This window comes from Nothoprocta perdicaria, unplaced genomic scaffold, assembly GCF_003342845.1.
Source record: "Nothoprocta perdicaria isolate Ctin4 unplaced genomic scaffold, notPer1 scaffold_105, whole genome shotgun sequence".
NCBI lineage: Eukaryota > Metazoa > Chordata > Aves > Tinamiformes > Tinamidae > Nothoprocta > Nothoprocta perdicaria.
The window spans coordinates 111,517-133,176 of NW_020454150.1; the positions used below are offsets into that span (position 1 = coordinate 111,517).

General features: G+C 35.9%; 1 protein-coding gene across 1 annotated transcript in view; it reads left to right on the forward strand.

Annotated features, from left to right (window-relative positions):
- KCNMA1 (potassium calcium-activated channel subfamily M alpha 1) overlaps positions 1-21,660 on the forward strand; it is a 202,435-nt gene that overhangs the window by 109,250 nt on the left and 71,525 nt on the right. The window contains exon 18 of the mRNA XM_026044145.1: positions 8,719-8,892. Within this exon, the coding sequence (XP_025899930.1) occupies positions 8,719-8,892 (174 nt within the window). The remainder of the gene's footprint in view (positions 1-8,718; positions 8,893-21,660) is intronic.

Consider the following 21,660-nt stretch of genomic DNA (forward strand, 5'->3'; position numbering starts at 1 on the left):
AAAAAAAAAAAAAAAAAAAAAAAAAAATTAAAGAACAATTTAGGCCCTGTGAGATGTGACCTTTGAAATGCTGCAAAAATCCAATGAAATTGCTGAGTAAGCTCTGGTAAAGCACGTTACAGATGCTTCAGAGTTCTTGTAACTCACAAAGCCCTTTATTTATTTATTTATTATTCCTTTTCTCAAAATTATCCAACAGTTAAGAAGGAAAAATATATTACCTGTTTTATTTTGGCTGATTTTGCTAWAAATGACCCACTATTTTTGTACTTTCTTCTCTTCTCTTGCTTCATGTACTATGTGTTGTTCACACGTGCTGAGGTCTAGAAAATTGCCAAGTTTTTGTCATTTGTATGTGATAACTACTTTGTGCCACATTTCATTTAATCTAATAGAAGATAGGAAATCACACTAYAAAGGGCAAGAGTATGAAAATTAACACAGCCCTCGGTATTGGGAAACAAGGGAGAAAACTGTATCCTGTGGCMTGGCCGACACAACAGGTCTGTTACCAGCAATGAGGCCATGGACAGTGACAACTTTTGTGTGTAGCACTAGGAAATTTTCCAAATGGCACGGTCACACGTATCAGCTCAATAAGTGGAAGGGCGTTGGACAGATGTAGAAATGAAATGATGGGGTTAGTGAGGCTGAAGAAGGAGGCTGTCAGAGTTGCTGCCGTGAACACTGAGCAGTAAGGAGCTAATTCTCCAAGTCAGGTGGAAAAGCAAAAAAGGTCAGTGATAGTAAAATTGTGATTTTACTCTTTCATTGTTGGTCCTCTCCTCCTTCCCTCCTCTACTCTCCTCTCCTCTTCCCTCCCACGCAGACACAAGTTTACTGCTGTAGACACTGTAATAGTTGGCATCTCTAAGTAAAACTGAGAACAACTTCTCACTTGTGTTCGTAACTATTAGGAATAATATAATTCCTTTGCTGCTAGAGTTATATCAACCAACAAAACCATTCAAATGAAAAAATTCGACAGTCATTAGTGATTTTTAGTTTTTTGACAGTCTTGAAATCCCTTTTACACAGGACTTGTTCTTTTTTTCTTTTTCTTTTTCTATCTCCAAAGTAATTTGTTAGGGTGGTCTGTAAATCAGACCATTCTAAAGTGTCTTGACTTAAGCTTTCCAATCACTAATCACTTTGAAAATATTAGCTATGTTACCCATTTGCAAGCTGCACAAATTGTTGTTCTTCAAATGCAGTCTAAACAAAACAAAGCATAAATTAGAAAAACACTTTTCCCATTGAATTAAGAAGCTGTCAACTAATCTGTCAACAGCTAATCTGTCAGTCTGATTTTCAGAGACACTACAAATAATCACATATGCACACATACAATCCTATATAATAAGTATATGTRTTTATTTGTTGAGCAGCACAATAATTAGGAAGCGGAACATGAAATGCATGCAATGTTAAATGAAAGGTTGTGCATWAAAATATTGGTATGTTCAGGTGAATAAATGTGGAAGAATATCTCCTTTACATGAACATCTTATTTATTGTGGCATTAATTCATACAGCTCCCTGTGACACTTGAAAACCACTTTGTTTAATAATGCATCTGAGGTTTCACATCAATTTAGATACTGTCTGAACATGAGCTGTGATATTGTCGGGGTCTAAAAGTGAGCTTGACCTACATAGCCATTTGTCCAAAGTTGTTAGGCCTAATATTAATAATTCACAGTAGAACAGTGCATTTCCACAAGGCCAGGGATAATTAAAGTAACCTCGCTTTCCTTTTGCAGTTTCTGCCATTCCTCTTTCTCCTTACCCATCCTGCTCCCTGAATAACCTGTGAATGCTGATGCCGTTGTCCAGAGAAATGCTTGTGTGCAAGTTTATTCACRGATTGTGAATATTTTTTGGAATGTTTTCAATTTCTTTCCTATTCAATTTAACTATAGTTTTTCCAGCAAGGGGCCAAATACATGTATATATTTATGTAAAATTGCAGCCACATTGGGATGAAATCTCTAAACTGGATGACCTACTCCTCCTGTTTCTTTCATTTTCTGTAACAGTTGTGGTCTAATTCTCTATATATTTTTTCCAGTGACAGTGCTTGCTGTGAGCAGTGGGGGTTGAACCCCTGAGGGGACATATCATATGTACATTGATGTATTTGAAGGAATTTCTTGTAATCTATAACAATTGACAAACTTTTGATTTATTTTTCCTCTTGCTGCCTTGGAACACGGCCCCTACTATATTTTAACTGCACACTGATAGTGATCTATTGTGAGTAAAAATGGGTTCCCTGTAGCCCAGAGTGCGGTCCAACCTGTCTTTCTCTAGCAGAGAGTATTTTTGTTCAATATTTTGGTTCTTTTCTTTATTTATGTTGCATGTAGCAGTGACGTCATACCCACAATTTTCTCATCCTTTACACTCACACAGATTAGGGCGACGTTGAAGAAAATACAGCAGTGTTCCCCTCTTCCACCCTTTTCAGCACATTTTTTTTTTCACCAACTTATTTTCATTCTAATTGAATATAAGACCTTGGCAGTGAAATTTCCTTGAACTGATTCTGAAGATATTTCATAAATTCTTAGGGACATCAGTTAGGCTGGCATAATCACCACTGTAGCACTGTTTGCCTGGTCAAGTGATATTGTCAGACCTGTGTTCAGTTTTCCATACTTTTGTCTCTTCCATTGCAAAACGGACACAGAGAGACAACACAGCAGTCTTTTCTGCCCTTATCTTACTCCTTTCTCCTTCCCACCAAAAAAAGAGAGGAAAGTCAGACAATTAGTTAACTGTCTTGTTAACTTCYGATATGCAAACCTACAACCATCCTTTCCCAGGAGACAAGCTACAGTGATTATTTTCCCCAGGCTGTAATAGTTTTGACTTGCTAATTGTGTGAGAAGATTGACACCATCTTTTCAGGAGCTTAACTGTAAGACTTTATACTTGTTACCCATACAATGAACTTTATAGACCACTTCACGTCAATMTGTCATACCACGTTAATTCAATGGTATCTATAGAGACTCTCAGTCAGAAATTCTTAGTGTGCACAGCCATCATAGTTTAAAAAAATGCAGCATTCGGGAGATGGAAAGTCTTTGCTTCKTAGAAACACAATCACTGCAAAAAAGATATTTGCTATAGGGCAACTATGGGTTTATATAGATTTGTTCTTTTGAACACCAGGAGTGATCAGATATTTCATATAGCTGCAATGAAACATTTCTGCAGCAAGTTGAGACTGCTAATCATCCAATATAACTGCAGCTACACTAAATAAGTGTGACTCAACTAAGTATTGCAAATTTGTTTTGTGATAACAGTTTAGACCTTAATCAGATCTAGGTACTCAGGCACAGAGTAATGGTGTCTTCAAAGATCTCGTCAGCCAACAGTTGTGATCGCTGTTTAATTTAATTTTAATAAAATTAATAATTTAATTAAATTTTCTTTTGGAGATGGTCAGTGGTGACAGAATTGACCACTTATTGATCACTTGCAGCTCAAGCAAATAAAATTTATACCTTGAATATCTTGATTTTTGGAAAGGATTTTTCAGTCTTGAACTCAGTACTTGGGGGATTTTACTGACAATATTAGTAAACCCGTCACATGGACTGCCGTCCTGTGACTCTGACCCTCATATTATCCAAAAGAACAGCCTGACAGATGCATAGCACCTCACTTTCTTTTTATAACTTTCTCAGGCTCATTGAAACAGATTTAAAAAGAATTTTTTCATTCCTGTCGCAGTAAGTTCATCACACGTAATTCTTCAGTTGCCCAGCCAGAATTCCCTCTCTTTGGCCATCAGCAGTTTGTTCCTGTCCCAGTCCTGGAGATTACCTAGTGTTGTTAATTGGTCTGTTTTGTGACTTCATTATAAAGCAGATGAGCAAAAAGAGTTAAAAATAATGATAACCCTTTCCGTACATTTTAAAAAGCAAGAGTACAAGGATTGTCCTGTAAATCTTGTGTGACAGAATGTGGACTCATGCAGTTACTTCCATGTCAAATTTTCAAGTTAAAAACATTATCCCATGCAGATTTCAGTCTGAATACTGCCTTTTCCATGAGCACTACCGATAACTTTTTCTAAAACTTAACATTTCTTTGCCTGCCAAGCTGATGATGGAAGATATTCAAGATTATCCTTGCTTTTGCAGTTATAGATTGGATGCATTATTGTTTAATTATTCATGTTTTTACTTAAAGCCTGGGATGAACACTGTGGCTTACAGACACAAAATATTTAAATTAAGCCCATCTTTGTGTTGTGGCCTCTCTGGACTGGCAAAGCCAGAGAAATAGTTGTTAATAATAACTAAATAAGTAAGCTCCTCATGCGAAAAATATTTAAAGAAAGGTATCTTTGGCTTGTGCTTTTCCATTTCTCCAATAGCTTCAGTCTGTTTACAAGTAAAGTTGTCTTTGAGAATATGCTGACTGAGAGTCATCTTTAAGGTAATGTAGGAAAGATCACGATCTTTCCTACAGATTGTGACTGTACACGTCAGATAAGACTAAAAAATAAAATGAATTGGTCTATAAATGTGTCATTAATTCAAAACCTATGAGTCATTCTTAAAGTTACTAAAATAGGTTGAATGTCCACTCAGGTCACTTGCAATTTCTTCAGTTTTGACAAAGAACACCATCATATAAATTATAGCAAAGACTTAGCCAAATATCTTTGATTGACATCGTTTAAAGACAGACTTTGCAAAATTGCAAGACAATGAACAAGCTGAGTCAGGGCTCTTAAAATTCTCTTCAACGATTAACTAATGGAGAGATAGCTTTGCCTGTTGTGTTAGGAGGAAATTATTACAAACAGTTTAAGATATGCTGCTGTATTTTTAAGAAAACTGAAATTTTGTGGGGGTAGTCCTTTCAGTATTTTAGTCTTTTGAAGCTAACCAACGTCGCTAAAAGGCAATCAAATCAGTTTGGTCTTCCTTTAATGCTGTTAGTTGTTTTGAACCATAATTCTCCTGTAAGATTCCCCTTTGTTATTATTTTACTCTTACTGTGGATCATGAGAAATTGCAGAATTGAAATGACACACTCTCCATTTCAATTCTTAAATGTAGTYGGGACCTTTTTCACGATTTGCTGCTCAAACAACTTCCAGCTCGTATGCTTCTTAATGAGCTGTTGTCTCATAGATACCCACTAGATGTCCTCCTAGATCTATTTTTCTTTTAATTAAAATAAATATATATGTATATATGTTGAGGTTCATAAGGAAAACTTTAGGGTGGAATACTAGAATTGGCTAAACTATATGATTTAAAAGAAAAAAAAAAAAAGAAAAACAAGTAATCAACAAAGAGTAAAGGTACTTTGTTCTGCTTCCTTTAAAAAAAAGGAACCGTTCTTTGACATCTTTGAAAGCGAATCRTTTCCAGTTTCCTTCATTTTCTTTTGCAGATAGATATATACCCCATTACTCTTTGTGAACCTTAAGCAGCACCTCAGATCCATGCAATCTTCTAAAAGTGGTAACTGGGCTTTTTGAGTTTTTCAGATTGGAAAAGCAGGTACTACTCGAAACCCAGACACCTAACCCAGACACCTAAGGCACATTTCTCCCTTAGAAAAATGGAAGGCCATTGTCTTCTGAGAGAAATTGCAACAAAAATGCTTTTTAGAAAATATTTGTATTTACAAATAATTGGCAGAAGTTTTGTTTAGGTTTGTCATAATCAGGAAAAAGAGTTAGTTGCAATAATACTGATACTTTTATTAATTTATTTTACAAGTCCTATTGGCTTGTCTTCATACTAAGTGTAAGGAGCTGTTTTCCCTTTTTATCCATTTATTCTTCAGTTGAAACTAGTAAGTTTTTTATGTCCCAACTTTAATTTTCACCAGTTGCAAACAGCAGCTCTGTTTGACATCCAAAACATTTCTTTGAATAGAAATGAGTTGATTTTATGCAGGTGTTGTATATATGTCAAATGAATTTAACTCCCACCCAGATGCTGTTCTTAAGGTCCCCATCTTTCTCTGATGATTCCCATTTTTTGTTAATGTTTATGGAATTTAATAGGAAATGGTATGTGTGTGGCTGAACCATTTAAAATCATATCTGTCTTGTCTTTGATCTTGTCGCTAATCATCCCTACTTATATTCCATGTTTTGTTTTATTAAAAAACTAAGTATTGTATTTGATATGAATGTAATAATGACTGTATAAAAGGAATGAAGAATAACAGCATGTTTTCTTTATAAAATGTATTGCTCCGATATGCAATTGCTTATATATTGGTTTGAAACCCTCATAGCCAGTCCTTTTTGCTACTTATATTTTCAGGTTCAAGCCTGTTTTCTGCATGTTCATGGTGTGAATTATTAAAATGATGCATGATCTCTAGAACCGCTGATAATAATAATAGTTATAAACAGTCCCTGAAAGGGCATTACTTTTGAAAAGTGCTGTGAACTYGTTCCCCCTGCTGAACAGAAGGGCTTAAATTTCCCACTTCATTGGTTTAAGTTTGATGAAAATATACAAAAAGTTTTCATTTCCAACCCCTCCTTGCCCTTCAGGATACTTTATTTTAATTTTAATAAATATGTCATATTCTATTATTGACTGTTGACAAGATATGGCTACAAGTAAATGAAAACCAGGGACTGTTACTAACCAAGCAGTTGAGAATTTCTGGGCAGTGTGTTTTGCTACAGCATTGCATTAGAAAAAGTTCTTCAAAACAGCTGTAATTAAAACAAAATGGGCCTTTCTTTTCCCTCACCTACTGCTAGTGTGTCTCACAAATGCTCTTTATTTTTCTTTCCTTTTCTTAAAGTGAAAATAATAAAAATAGGCATAATGGGAATACTGCTCAACATTTCACTTTTATTTTTCTGCCCCCAACTTTTCAATTTTAAAGGATACATTGGGAAGTGGTAGAGAGAGGGAAATCATGGGATATCAAATGCTGTTTTGAATTTTCTGTGTAGTCTGAATGTGTATGCATCAAAAGCTGCAGTGGAACCCTTCATATTAAAAGCCAAGCTCTGAGGAATGATGTACCATGCAATGAACAAGCCTGATGCTGCATGATGACTTTCTGAACAGCTGTAAGATAACTCTACTAAGATGCTAAAAGAACATATCACTAGTCATGTGAGCAAAGTTTTAGAGGAATGGAGTCGCTGCTGAAGAGATCACTCATTCATCTCCCTCAATGCCTGTTTCCACAATCATAATGTTGCCCTTGCTTGACAGATATACTCTATGGCAAGCCATCAAGGCCTTAGAACAGGACTTGACCCACTTCAGAGATTTCAGTCCCTCTTCCCTGGTGACTGTAGCATTAAAAATGGCAAAATTCAGGGAACATTTTAAATTAACATCATTATTATAATACAAAAAGACATGCTAAACTGAAGGTACAGGCCAGAGAAACATTACCTTTCTTCTGCATTTGCTTTTAAGGTTTTGTTTTTGCCTGTCAGTGTTCCGTTTTGTTTTTAGTATAATTGAGTCAGTTCAATCTAAACCATTACCAAAAGTGTTGGTTCAGTGCAGCATGTGAAACAGTTTTGTGTGGGCTCTGCATTGCCTCAGATTTAACGTGTGATTAACATACAAAATTATGCAATGGTAGTTACATGCAAACTTATAAAATAGCACRCTGTAAATTTATAGAAATACATAACAAAGATAGTATCCTTTCGTTGACTAAAGAATATAAATGTTGTATTCCACTCTGGCACTCCTTTTGGAATTAGCACTTAATTTTTCATGTTTCTCTTGGCCTCTTGATCTACCTTTGAATCCAATTGCGTGGTTCAAACTCAACTCTAGTCAGAGGATAAAAAAAATATGCCGGTGRTTGGTTCAGCATGTTTCAGTGGACCAATGCTCTGTGTGCTTTTGGTGATGCCTTATTTGTGAACTGATTTTAATGTCAAGCATATTTGCCATTATTAGTTGTTTCTATTATATGGACAAATTCTGGTATTCTGTCAAAGACTTGATTTGAATTCCTGAAGATACAATGTAAACTAAGTAAATCTTTCAGGAAATTTTATGAACATCTTGTAACTCTCCGGTAATGTGTAATTTAATGCAATTAAACAGTTCCCTGGCACAGTTTAATACTAAAAAGTACTAGCATTTGTTTCAAGATTTTATACACACACATGCACGCACATACACACACACAAACGTATGCATATGTTTGTATGTGAGAATATATGTGCATGTGTGTTTTCCTGTGTGTGTCCCTATATATACATATATATATGTGTATATATATATAAATATGTGTATATATATATATCTATATATAGAAGAAGGATATGCCAAAAATATTTAATGCACTCTCAGCTTTAATATTTCCTTTTGGTTTTGCCTAGCAGTATTAATTGTGCCATGGGAACAGTATGTTCGTAGGATTTTCTGCTTTTGCTATGTTCTTTTTTTTAATCCAAACACTTGATTGTAATCAGTACTTCTTCTCCATGTCTGTGATCACCCTATAAGACTGAAGAGAAATAAAGAACAGTTTATCTTTTGCCCTACTTTTAATGTACAGCCAAAGTGTTATCAATAATCTCATTGCATTTTTTTTCCCTGGGTCAAGACTGTTAACATAAACTAAGGCCTGTATTAAATCCCTTAAATTACCTTCCAGCTGCCTTGTTATATATAACCTTGCCATTAACCTGCTGCTCTTCCTCTCCTCCCATCCAACACATGATTATAGCCAAGATGTCCATCTACAAGAGAATGAAACTGGCATGTTGTTTTGATTGCGGACGCTCTGAGCGTGACTGCTCTTGCATGTCAGGCAGTGTAYATAGTAACATGGACACCCTTGAGAGAGCCTTCCCACTTTCTTCTGTCTCTGTTAATGATTGCTCCACCAGTTTACGTGCCTGTAAGTTTTAACACCAACACATGCTGTTCCATGTCTGTGGTGTCTGTGGTATCACCCTGTCTTGTGTCGTACATTGTAGTTCTGTGAGTTTTACTGGGCTGATGCTTTTAGAAAAAAACAAAGCCAAGTTTTAATACTTATTTTTCTGTTTTTATTTATTTTTGATATAAAGTGTAATCCATTATTTTGCTTTATGTGCTCTTTAGGAAGCATGCTCTTGTAATAGCATGCAGGACCTTAGTAGTGCAGTTTGGTGACATCTTTTTTATTTAATTCATACAATATAAATGGTCATTAATTAAACATTACAGCGCATGATTTTTAATGGTTGGAGGAATAGGTCTCTGTCAAAATCTATGACCAGCGCTAAGCAGGTAGCTTTTAGTAGTGTTGGCACTATAGCAGTATACAATGGGAGTGAATAAATAAGATGGATATGATTTAGTGGCAGAACTTTAGGACTTGAAACTGTGTTTTATATTACCGTTATCTGTGGGGKTTTTTTTTCTGTAGCCCTTCATTTTCAGCAAGGCAGGACCTTCTGTCCAGCACTGACACCCCAGAAATCTTAGTTTTTGTAGTTCTTTTAGTAGRGTCACCCCATGCAAACATCCTGACTCCTTCGTACTTGTTCACAAACTACCTCTGCATAACAAGAGTCAGGCTCTTCTGAAAGGTCAGAGTTTGTGAGGGGAAAAGGGAGAAATTCTGAGTAGCCATTAATTCACTTGACTAGTGGCTGGGATTCTAAAGCTACTTTTATCCGTTTGTGGTCAACAGTTGAAGACTGTTAAAAATGATGATGATTTTTCCTTTACTTATCTTCTTCATATATCCATAACAGGCAAAACTATGTCTCAGGACAGGAATTGTTTTCCTTTCCCTATGCTAGTGGGAAAGAAAAATGACAAATACATCAGATACATCCCTAATAAATATTAGAAGTCCAGATCAGGCAACATGTCTGCTTTACAGTCTGAATCAGGAAAAAATAAAAATAATATCCAATACTAAGAGTGTAATGTAGTTAGTAGATTATGCTACTGGTTGCCTTTGATGTCATGTGTATTATGTTACCTAGTCCACCTAKTGAGTAACTTTGCTCTATTTTGTGTTTAAACTGTGAATCTGGAAACAGATGTAGAGTGTATACAAATAGTGTAATGGTATTTTTATGAATAGTAAGCTTAATATTGTGTGAATTGAACTGATTCTAATGGAATTTCTCAGAGATTTTGCCAGAAAGGTTCTTTCTGTATGTGTGTAAAAGCACCGTTATCCTTTTTCTCTGCTTAGTTGCAACTCATATATCACCTCAGAGGAGTTATCTCCAAGTATTAAGTCTTGTTATAAAATGCGGGAGTTTTTATCCTTAGGGGAACTTGTATGTGAGAAAGATGTAGCTATATTTGTTAAGATGGTGACTGAGAAGTCTTCCTAGAATGAGAGTTGCTGCAGACTGTGTTAAACAACAGAATAGCCTCTGTAACAACATCTCTGGTATTGTTTGCATTAATACGGACTAGTACAAAGAGATTATGTGGTTGGGTCCCAGTGTTGATGTTAACAGCAACCAGACAKGGCTAGATGAATATGTCCCCTACAAATGGGTGAATTTTCTGCCGCTAGTGTTTGGCAAGGAGAGAAAACCCATAATTTGTAGGTTTACTGTGGCTTTCYAGTTCACTTAAGACTATACAGAGGTGGAAAAGAAAACATTTTTGATTGTGTTGCCTGCTGAGGCAAAAACCTCCTGTGCATGATATTATTACCATCAAACACAATACTGTTGGGAACCATGTTAAAATCTATGTTATACTCTGAGACATAAGCGATATTGACAGCTTTGAGRATTTTTAGCATCCTGTCTTTCAAGGGCCTTTTCCCCTCTTCATCACTCCATCAAATCAAAAGAGATCCATTCTTTCCCTTGTGAGACAACCACCTTTGACTGTTRATAATAAGTAAGAAAAAATCAATACCAATTCAAGCTCTTTACAGACCAACATAAGCCTTTCTTTTCCAATTAAAAAAATATATATACACATGTGCAAAATTTCACTGGCAGGGCTTCAATAGAAATCACAGTATTTTGCTTGCAGTGCACAGGGGTCGAATGATGTCCATCTTGACAGAGCTAGTTAACTCAAAGAATGGTGGTGAGAGTCAGCTTTTCATTAAATATGAGCAGATGTGAAATGTAGAGTGTTTGACAATTAGAAATGGCAGCAGCAGGGCCCCAGAATCAAAGTGAGGTCAGATTGGTGGATCAGATTACCTCTCTTACATTCTTTAGTTGTTCTGAAAATCATTTTGAATTAGTGTCAGTGGAGCCATGATAGGTTTTGCCCTTTGTCTTTTATTCTAGGACTGTATTGTTTCCCCAGACACTCATTAAAGGTCATTATACTATTACAAGGCTTGCTTTGGTCGTAGTGCCCTAGTTGGGTTGGTGTGCTTCCACAATTGCTTCATGCATTTCTTTCTTTCTTTTAGTTTTGAGAACGGGCTTTTCTTTTTAAAGGAAAATTAARCTGCTGAACGTTCTGTGAGATTTCTTCAAACAATAACTATTTTTGTAAGAATTAACACTCTTTTTAAGACTCTGGTGTGTAGCAGAAACTTATGGCATTATCAATTTACATAATCAGGATTTAGTGTACTAATTATATAATCTGTAGAGAAAGTGGCGCTTGCAGTATGTTTTCCACTGTGAGTGAGTTTATTCCTCTGGTACTGTACTGTACTTCCAGAGAATGAAAATCACATTTTGATTAAGCACAATTACATTAAAAAATAGCGTTTATAAGCAGCTATCTGAAAACAGAGATGATCTTTCTACATACAAGAAAATACTATTTTCTACATATTTTTTCAGGTTTAGCCTCTTTTGTTGCAGAAATATATAGTCCAAGTGTATCTTGTACTGTGGAGACGTGACTTAGAGAAGTGCTGAGCCATTGAAAAAGAAAATGGTTGGTCTACACAATGAAGTTATGCTACTATTARGTATGAAGGCTTTGTTTAGGTTTGGGGCAAATCTTGAGAGTACCATTCAAATGATTCAAARATATAGACAGAGTTTTAACCTAAAGCATTTAATTTCTGTGTTGCTGTATCACCATATGACTGCTGCTTCTCAGGAACATCGGAACTTCATATTCAAAAAGGAAACCTTTCTTGTATGTGTCCAGTTTTTATACTGTGCCCACTACTGTGGGGATCTCAGCTTCCAAGTGCTGAGGGAGAACATTCTTGGTAACTAGGCCCAAACATATGGCAGATTGTGAGAAGGTATGCTTTGGCATGCTGTGATCATTGCTGAGAAGCAATCTGTGATTGCTAAGACTTTGGTGAGTATCCGGCTTCTCCAGAGATGAGAGACACAGATAATTATCATTGTACTTTTAATTCTGGCAAGTTAAGGATAACAAAGAGAAAATTTAACTTTTTGAAGCAGCAGCAGCATGCATCTGCTTGTGTTRCCTGACTTTAGAACCATTTACTCATCTGCTTTTCTAGGGCCATCATTTGGTCTGTGCTAAATAGTCAAGTTAACTGCAGAGTCTTGGTCAATRATACATTCTGCAAGATTAGGTGAACATTTTGCATAGTTTGAGTTTAGGTGGTTGTACAAGGTAATGAAGCTGTATCTTGGCATTGCGGATWGCAAGCAAGGGCAAGGAACACAGATGTCCCATAAGGCTCCTTCACTGGCTGCTAGCTTAGGGCAGTGTAGCCCTTGCCTATGTGTCTTTACAACTTGAATTAAAGAACCTAGCTCTTTAAGGATAGTTGAAGTGGCCTGTCACTTACAGATTTAGCCAGAGAGAAGAATGCATAACATGCACAGATTGGCCATGATATCTAAAACTTATCAGTTGTATAACTGTGCTTGTGCTTTCCTAGTTGAGTTGCCTATAAATTTTGGGACTCTCAAATGATAGTGTTAAAAGAGAGCATACATTTTATTTCTCTTAGAGTGCAATAACCATATTATCTGCCTTCCACAAAATAAAAACTACCTATTGCTTCTCTGATGAAGTAGACTAGAGAACAATTTCTGATGAAGTAGACTAGAAAACAATAAAAACTCACTTTTTTTTTTGTGAGAGAACTAAGATGTGGGAAGGTCTGTGTGTACCCTGTCAAAGAATAATATTTAGTACTAGGATTTTCTTTTCATTGTATAGCAACTGTGGTTTCCACTTTACTAGATGTTAACATACACCATCTTGTAGTGTCTGGGGACTTAAATTTCTCCAATCAGAAACAAGTATGATCCCATTTTTGTTATTTATACTACTCTGAAGAGTGAGATACTAAGTGGGATACTGACACGGCTTTTAACATCTTTTCAAGCTGTGAGAATTTTAGTGAGGACACAGTTGGGATGGATGCTCATTTGCTCTGCCAAATTATTAATTTTATTTTTGCTGCATTTCTTTAATATAACCCAGTAATAGCTTTGTGGGGATACTGTTTCCTCTGTGTCTTTTGCAAAAAGCCAACTGCATAACCTTAGTATTTTGAGAAAGAAGAAACTGAAGGAATAAGCAACAGTTCAGATCTGCTGGGAAAGAAAAGGAGATGGAGCCCCTCTGGGAAATGGAGCTTATGAACTCATAGGGTTGTAAGCAAGTGATTATTATCAGATTGTTATGTTTTTACAATTCACTTTTATGGAATGACCTCACCTTTGTATACTAGGGAATGATAGCATTATCTTATGTGGCCTGAAGGGTTTTTTTTTTTTTTTTTTAATGATACTAAGATAAATCTATAGTGAGAAATAGTGTCAAAATATTTTTTTAATCAATTCAGAGTCATAGAGTAGATAAAACATTCAGTGCTATTTACAACCATCCAATATTTGTGAAATAAATCTCTCTGTGGGGAAGAGATTGATTTACATAAAYCTGTCTCCAAAAACTGTTCTTTCTGCTACAGTTTACAGATTTTTTACTTATGTTAAATTAATTCTCATGCAAGTCAATAAAATTAGTTGGAATCAGAGTTGTCTTCTTGAGAATTGAAGTAGTGATAATATTTCCTCTAAGCACCTCTACAAGATTTGCATGTATGTCCTTTCAAAGTACCACAAATAAGGTAAAAATGAACACCTGTGTATATTTAAGGAAGTGTTCAGTTTTACAGAGAAAATAGTATTTTGGAAATCACAGTTAAGATACAAAATCCAATTGAGGGAAAAAAAACCCAATATACTACAGAATATCATAGTAATGTAGTCTGTAGTTCTTTCTACTGGTTTACATACATAACCATCTTATTTTCATTAGCCACCTTCTGAGAATGATACAGAAATTTCTCTGCTGTTGCATAGAGATTGTGACCTACCTGGTGATGTGTGTAGTATGTGCTCATGCAGGCTAGAGATGGTCCAGGTTTTCCACTGCCTCTATACGCTGCAGATCTGGCAATTCAGAAGTCTGTTATGATGAGATCTGCTTTTCTAAAACTAAAAATCTCATAATTACTCTTCCACTTTCAAACATAGTTTATATTTGTGATTCTGCCTTACCAGCTTTTTTCCTTGTTAAATGCTCGTGGTAATTGCACAAAAGATGCGTTCAGGTGCTCCCTCTGAAGAAGACAGGATGAACTTGACTCAATCATAATTTTAATCAATGCTCCAGTATGTACCACTACTTGGTACAGTGATTTCTCTGAACAAACCCTTGATTTCTACACCTGAGAGTGATTCCCTCCTCCTTGGTGTAATTGTGCATTTTTCTGCCTTGCTAGCACAGGGATGGAAGCAATATTGAGAATGGGTTGGTASATACCCTTCTGATGCTCCAGTCATCTATTCCAGCATTGTTTTGTGTATATGAATACAGTGGGGCTTCTAGATTTCTTTTTCAGACCCTGAATAGAAGATGCTAATTACAGAGATAAAAGAAGTAAGATGAAACAATAGATATTTTATAGTAGGTGATTTTAATTACTTAGAGCTTGACTCTTACAGACAACAACAACAACAAAAAAAGAATCTTGTTTATTATTGTATATCTTAACAGAACCCAAGTGCTGCTAAATTATTTAACTTTCTTTTGGATATAATATGAGGCTATAGATTAATGAGTCACAGAAATAGCAGAGCAGAAAAAAAAGGGAGAGAGAAAAAAAAAAAAAAAAGACAAACCAAGCTGCTCCTTGTCAGGCAGGAGAATGGGCAAAGTGAGACAATATAACTCATTTCACATGGCCAGAATATATAAACAATTAAGTAAATGTGTTTCCAGATGAATTTTGTGGTGAAGTACCTACTAGGCTGGTGAGAGAACGCTCTGCCCAGTTTGTGATGTCTGTAACAAGGAGATGAAGTCTCACATGACCACAGGATGCAAGCTAAGTTTATCTGCAAATCTTTTGAGGAATTGGGAAGGTGGGGGAGAAAAAGACCACAAAGTCTACCTTTAATTCCTTTAGGCTTTCCTTTGAGTAGTTTTCCTTACCAGGGTCACTGCGAAAAGACTGGTGAGTGGCTTGCTTGGATGGGGACAAGCTAGAAAAGATGTTGGCTGCATCCTGTGGAGTGAGTTTAGTAGAGGGCCTTATGCAAGGTGACATGGAAATTATGTTTGCATTTTTATTTTCTGAGTGTGGCTGGTTGTCATGAAACTCACCATGACAGTTTCTTACCACCAGGCAGCAGATTCTTCCTGTTACCTCCTTGGTGTGGGACAGATGCTAGCCGGTTAGCTCTCTATCTCTACTGTTTCTGAGCTATTTCAAGCGACAGATGCCAGGGCTGGCTCGGTTTCCACTTGAGCATTTCTGTCATAGTCCTGCCTTGAGCCCAAATTCTGACCTTTACTATATGAAATAAAGCACTTGTGAACAAGCAGTGGCTTGATCCAGAGCAGGCTTAGAGCAAATGTCAAGTGTCAAGTCAGTCTTCTGCCTCCTTGTTCCACCTGCATTAAGAACCTAGATTAGACCCTAGACTACTGCACTGACTGCCTTAGGCTTTATGGGTCTGGAGAGACATAACTTATTAACAAAGAGTTATTAAATTTTTATCAGTTTTATAACACAATGTAAATGTCTTCTATGAATCTACATTGTATTCATTATCATTTAAAACGTTAATTAAGTCAAAGTTGCATTTAATTTAGTTCTAAATGTACCTTTGGGAGGAAGCTTTTAGAAACAGCTGCAGGATTGAGAAGCACATTGAGGCTGCGAAGTTTTTAGCACCACTTTTCAGGGTAGGTCCCCCCACTTGATTGCTTTTTGGAGTTTTAGCTAATTTGTTTTGATGTTACTGATGACAAGGTATCCAATTAATATTGAATCAATAACAGCAGAAAGTTATCAGCCCACACTAATCACAGGCATGCTTGGAGCCGTTGCCTTTCTATAGCCATTTCTTTTTGAAAATGTATGGTTGATCTGTAAAGCTGATCATCTGCTAATCATCCTGTATTATATTTTTTTTCCCATATAATATTCTTGTTCATTTGCTAATTTCAGGGAAAAAGATGTTCACTAACTTGCAATAGTATCCATCATGTTTTTTTGAAAAAAAAAAAAAAAAAAAAAAAAACCCACAAGAAACTGAAAAACAAATCTTTTGGCCTTCTGCACTTCATGTGTTCTGAAATTGCTTGGAGATGCTTATTATAGCATAAAACAAAATACAATACAAAATCACCGTGTAAAGTAGATCATAATATATTATAACCAAGTAGAAGTAATGTCCTCCAAAATGTTGAAGTGTACTTATGTTATATATGAGATTTTTATGCTATTGATGTATTTGAATGCAAAACAAGAGAAAGGGAAACATCAAATATAGTGACACTGCTATCCAACTATGCGTTTGAGATCCCCATCTTATTTAACATATGCTTGCTTTTAACCAGGTAAGTAGTTACATTAACTAGTGTGATCACTCATGCACACACTGTGCGCTTCAGTAGCTTCTGGAATTGAAGCCTAAGGGAGCCAACCTAAAGCTTACCAAAGGCATGAGAGACCCCATCAAATTAGAATCACAGAACTTAAGTTTTTATCAAATTCAATGTGGTGCAGTGGCTCAGTCTTGAGCATAGAAACCAGAACCAAATTGCAGGATTTCTTTTYTTTTTTTTTTTTCCTAGGCCATCATGTTTTTCATTTAGTGCCTAGAGCCGTCCCAGGTGTTTGTACATGCCAAGGCATAGACTTCATAGATGTTTTCTGTGCTATGTAAAAAGAGGAAATTTTTGTCACATAGCTCTGTCTGTTCTTTATAATTTGCCTCCCAAGACTAGCATCCACCTCGAATCCTTGTTTTGTTAGAGAATATAGAAGGGCAGGTGGGGTTTGAATCCTTTCTTGTTCTGTTTAATAGGTTTGAAAAAAATCTGGTTTAACATTTATATTCTTAGATGTTCCTAAGAATATGTATATATATATATATATATCAATTGATTAAACTTTGGTTCTATATGATAGTGTAAATACTAGCTATTGATTCAGATTCTTCACTAGCTTCTGTTAGCGTGCTTTTCTATTATGTCACAATACATTTTGGTATGTTATGTGTTATTGAATGTTATGTACTATTGCTGTATTTCAAATGTTATGAATGACTTTAGGAAGCAGACTGTATGTCACCTCACACACGCAAGCCTCCTTGGTACTGCTCAGATCTTATTAGCACAGTACAGTCAGTTATTCTAAAAATGGTGAAAAGAAAGATTACTACAGTGTGGCTGATGTTGMCTGATTAAGAATTCATGTGGACATTTCAATTTGACTGAAAACTCAAGGCCAAGGAAATCTGAAACAAAAATGGCACATGACAGAGATCCTAATCTTGGCTGAAGTACTGACTTACTATTGCTTAGGGACAATAATACCTTTATCACCTCCACAATTTTAGATATATTCTCAGTATATTATATAACATTTTGTGTTAAGAAGTGCTTTCAGATCTCTGTGTTTTGAAGTGCTAAATATTATCTCAGGTGTCCCTTTGACATAGTGATTCCCCCTGTGGATGTTGATTTTCGTGTCTTCTGATCTTTGCTGAAGAAGGTCATAAACAAAAGGCAAGGGAAAATGAAACAGGGTGCATGACAGAAAGAGAGAATGGTAATTTCTGTTGGAAAATACCAAAAAATGCCTTTTTGATTCCTAATTTAGGAAGATTTTCAAAGGGAATGACAGCTAAGAGGGCATGAACAGGTTCTGGTTGTCTGTGTCAGCAGGGAAGAATCTTTTTCTAGCTTTCTGGAAAAAAAAAATTCAAAACTCATCTGCAATTTTTAGCTATTTATGAAATTTAATATGAATGTAGACTGTATATATGCTGTGAAGGACTTCTAAATGAAATCCAAGGAAAGCTTATAGCATCTCTGAGCTTTGTCATGCAATATTCTTTGTTCTTGCATAAAATACTTTTTTTTTTTCCACTAAATGTCACCATCTCCATTGCCATGTACCTGACAATATCTTCTCTCACTAAACTCGGTAGTGATACATGCTGTTTGGCAATGTAGTCCAATATGGGGAGAGCTTTTACATCACTAGAGCTGTTCTATGGAGGAATCAGGAACAGCAATGGAAAGTGGAGATTCTCTTCTTTAGCAAACACTTGCCAGAATGGACTAACAGGTTTGTCATCCAGCATTGTATATGATTTATTTTGTACAGTACGTAGTTGATCCCACAGGGGACATATTGCTGGGCTTTTTAGTAACAACAGAAGTTGTGACGTACGGACAACAACTTCGAACGCAAGATGAGTCAAGAGGAGCATTTGCCTAGATAAAAAAATGTTTCACAGGCTGATAGAACTTGGATCCTTTTAGCGAAAAATAAAAGCAGTTACATGCTTTGAGCCTAAAGCTCAAATGACAATGCTTATTTCTGTTCCATGAGATAAAATCTACAATTACAAACTGATAGTTTGTTTTGTTAACAATGTCATTTGTYCAGTATTTTTTATACACCCTTTATCTTTATTGGAACTATTCCTGATCTATCAAAACATGTGAGAGGACTGTCAGGTTCTCTGTGACCAACTGATCACAGGATGRCTGACAACAAAGAAATGCAGCCCTATTTACTTAGAATCACAGGTAGTGAAAGTGTATATAACTTACATTAGGCAGCAAAAGAGTGAAAAGAAGTGAGATTACTGAATAGAAACGGACATCTTTTTTTCTGGATTCCGCAATGTAGTGTCTTTTATGACATTTAGGAAACATTTCCCAAAATCTTCAGAATTCATATTAATATTTCTCACTAACAATAGAACTGGACACATTGCCACTCTTGTGCCAATGAACTTGTTTTTGATATGAAATGCTTTCTTTTAACTTGATGGTRCACAAACCCCCAAGGCTCCCCAGTGTTAGGGCAAAATACAAAATAGAAAAATACTGTCTAATTTTTATGTACTAAGGAATGTTTTTGGTATTTCATGAAAAATATTAATCTTTTTCACTTTATCAGTTTTCATTTGATAAAGATTGATATCTTTTCTGGCTTGTTTCTTAAAATTTTGGGAGAGTTTTTTTTTTTTTTCCCCAAACAAAAGCTTTTTTGGTGTGTGTATCCCATAGCAGAATTATACCAGGGAGAAAAAGCAGATCACCTTTCTATCTATGTATAGAATGTTAATTGTAAATATTTTGATTGTTTCTAGTCAACAGTATTCCTGGCCTTGGAAACAGGATGTACCTTACTGATTTCTTATTTCAGACATGTAATATGTCCCTTTGGAGGAAAGATGAGAGAACAATAGACTTAGGACAGATGTTAGTCTCATCACTGATTCTGCAGTGATGAATATAATGCAGGGACCTGCAGAGAATGGAGTCAACAATGTAATTGTAGCTACTTGAAAAGATCCTTTCATACAGGGAGTCTAACTCTCACATGTTATAATTTGGAAAGATATGTAAACTAGCAAAAGCTGCTGGTTACATTTTGAACAGAAGAAAATGAATACACAATTTGCAGTGACAAAGATGACTGAAACCAAGGCTCTATGTGTGCACAGACTGTGCTAGCCTGAGGAAACATCATTCTGAAATTTTGCAAGAATAGAAACTGGTGTTCYTTTAACCAACTGGCACCATGTCTTTTTATATTTTGGTTCGTTTAACATATTTGCACAGTTCACACTGTGAGCTGTAATCCTTATCATCTCTGCTATTCTTATAATTCCCTAATYATAAACTTGCCTCTTTTCCAAGAAGAAGTTTCTTAAATTTCTAGATTTACACATGGATCCTCACATGTTCATTTTTATTACAGTAYTGTCCTTAGAACTTCTTCTATTTGTTCTGTCTGAATGATTCCTGAGAATACTATCTCCTACATGAATGAAAACRTGTTCTCTGTCTTTGGATACAGAATTTCTACTGTAATCAAGTTTGGTAGCTGGTCAATCTTTAATTGTCTTTTGGTTGGTTGTCTTTRGATTCTAATGCTCATTCTCCCATAGTTTTAGTGAGCATTTTAGTAAATAGATCAGCTCTTCATTTACATTTGAAATTGTAGTGCTAGCAAGGAATGCAAGAATTGTTTCTTATGACTTATATAGTCAACCTCAAGACTTTAAAGAATCTCCTAAAGTTGTCTCCTGACTCCCACAGATCTCGTCAGCAGTATCCTTGAGTTTTGCCCATCAAGAATATAAAATCTGTCAAAATTCACATTTGTTTTTAATCTGCCTTTAGCATATGAATCTTTTGTCTGCCCTCTTCTTTCTCCTCAGGCAGGACAAAATAAATATTCCCCAGAGGTAGAGCTCGAAGCAATTTGCTTTTGGACGATGGCTTCCTTGACATCTGTCAGTGTCCCCTGAGCATTTGATTTTTGGATGCTTTTGGTATCTGACTCTCAAAACATCTGGCAGCAAAGCAATTTTCAAATGTATTGACATCCTGTGGCATTTGTGGTTGATATAGTTACTTTTAGAGCAGTAACTGACCCATAAATCTTATGAAAGCTAGTATATCCTCTTTCTTCTGTGTGCTGGAGAAAGTTCCTCCTCCTCCAGGTGACTGTGGACTTTATTGTGTAATTAGCGTGAATAACTATAACAGAAGTAAGGGCAGGACTTTTAGTGGTCAATATTCCCTGAAGCATTTTCTTTGTTTGTTGTTTTTATTCAGTCTTCTTTCCTCCTTATGCTGCTTCCTCTTTTGTGAATGGATGGACATCATCTGTGTTTATTTTCATACTCACAGATTTCTCTGTGATTTCTCTGGTATAGCAGTGAGTGCTGTGAGTTTTGCAGGGTGTATCTAAGCAACTCAAGCTGCTAATTCAACACCGTTGAGTTGTAGGAGCTATCACGCTTCTCCACTGCTGTTTTCCTCTCTTTTGGTTTCAACATACTCTTTGCTAACAGTGCTGGGACTGCTGCTAGGCTACCTTCACTTCCTCTAGAAATTTCTATATTCTCAGCTGCCTTTGGTTAATACAACCAAAGGTATGTAGCACAATGCTTTTACCTTTAATGAATTTTCCTTTCTAAGGCTCTTTATGATGGGTTGTGATCTCCTTACACAGTCTGCCTAACAGTTAACATGAGAGTTATCGTGAAAGGAGCAAGTTTGACATCTCTGCAAAGCTTTTCAAAACAGCATGAAAAATAAAATAACAATATTTCATTTACTTTGATAATAGATTTTATATTATTTGTTTTTTGTAATAGTTTTTAGTCTGCATAGTATTACGCTACTGTAGTTAACCTTACATGAGGTGAATGTGAAATGGCATGCATTCCTTTTTTTT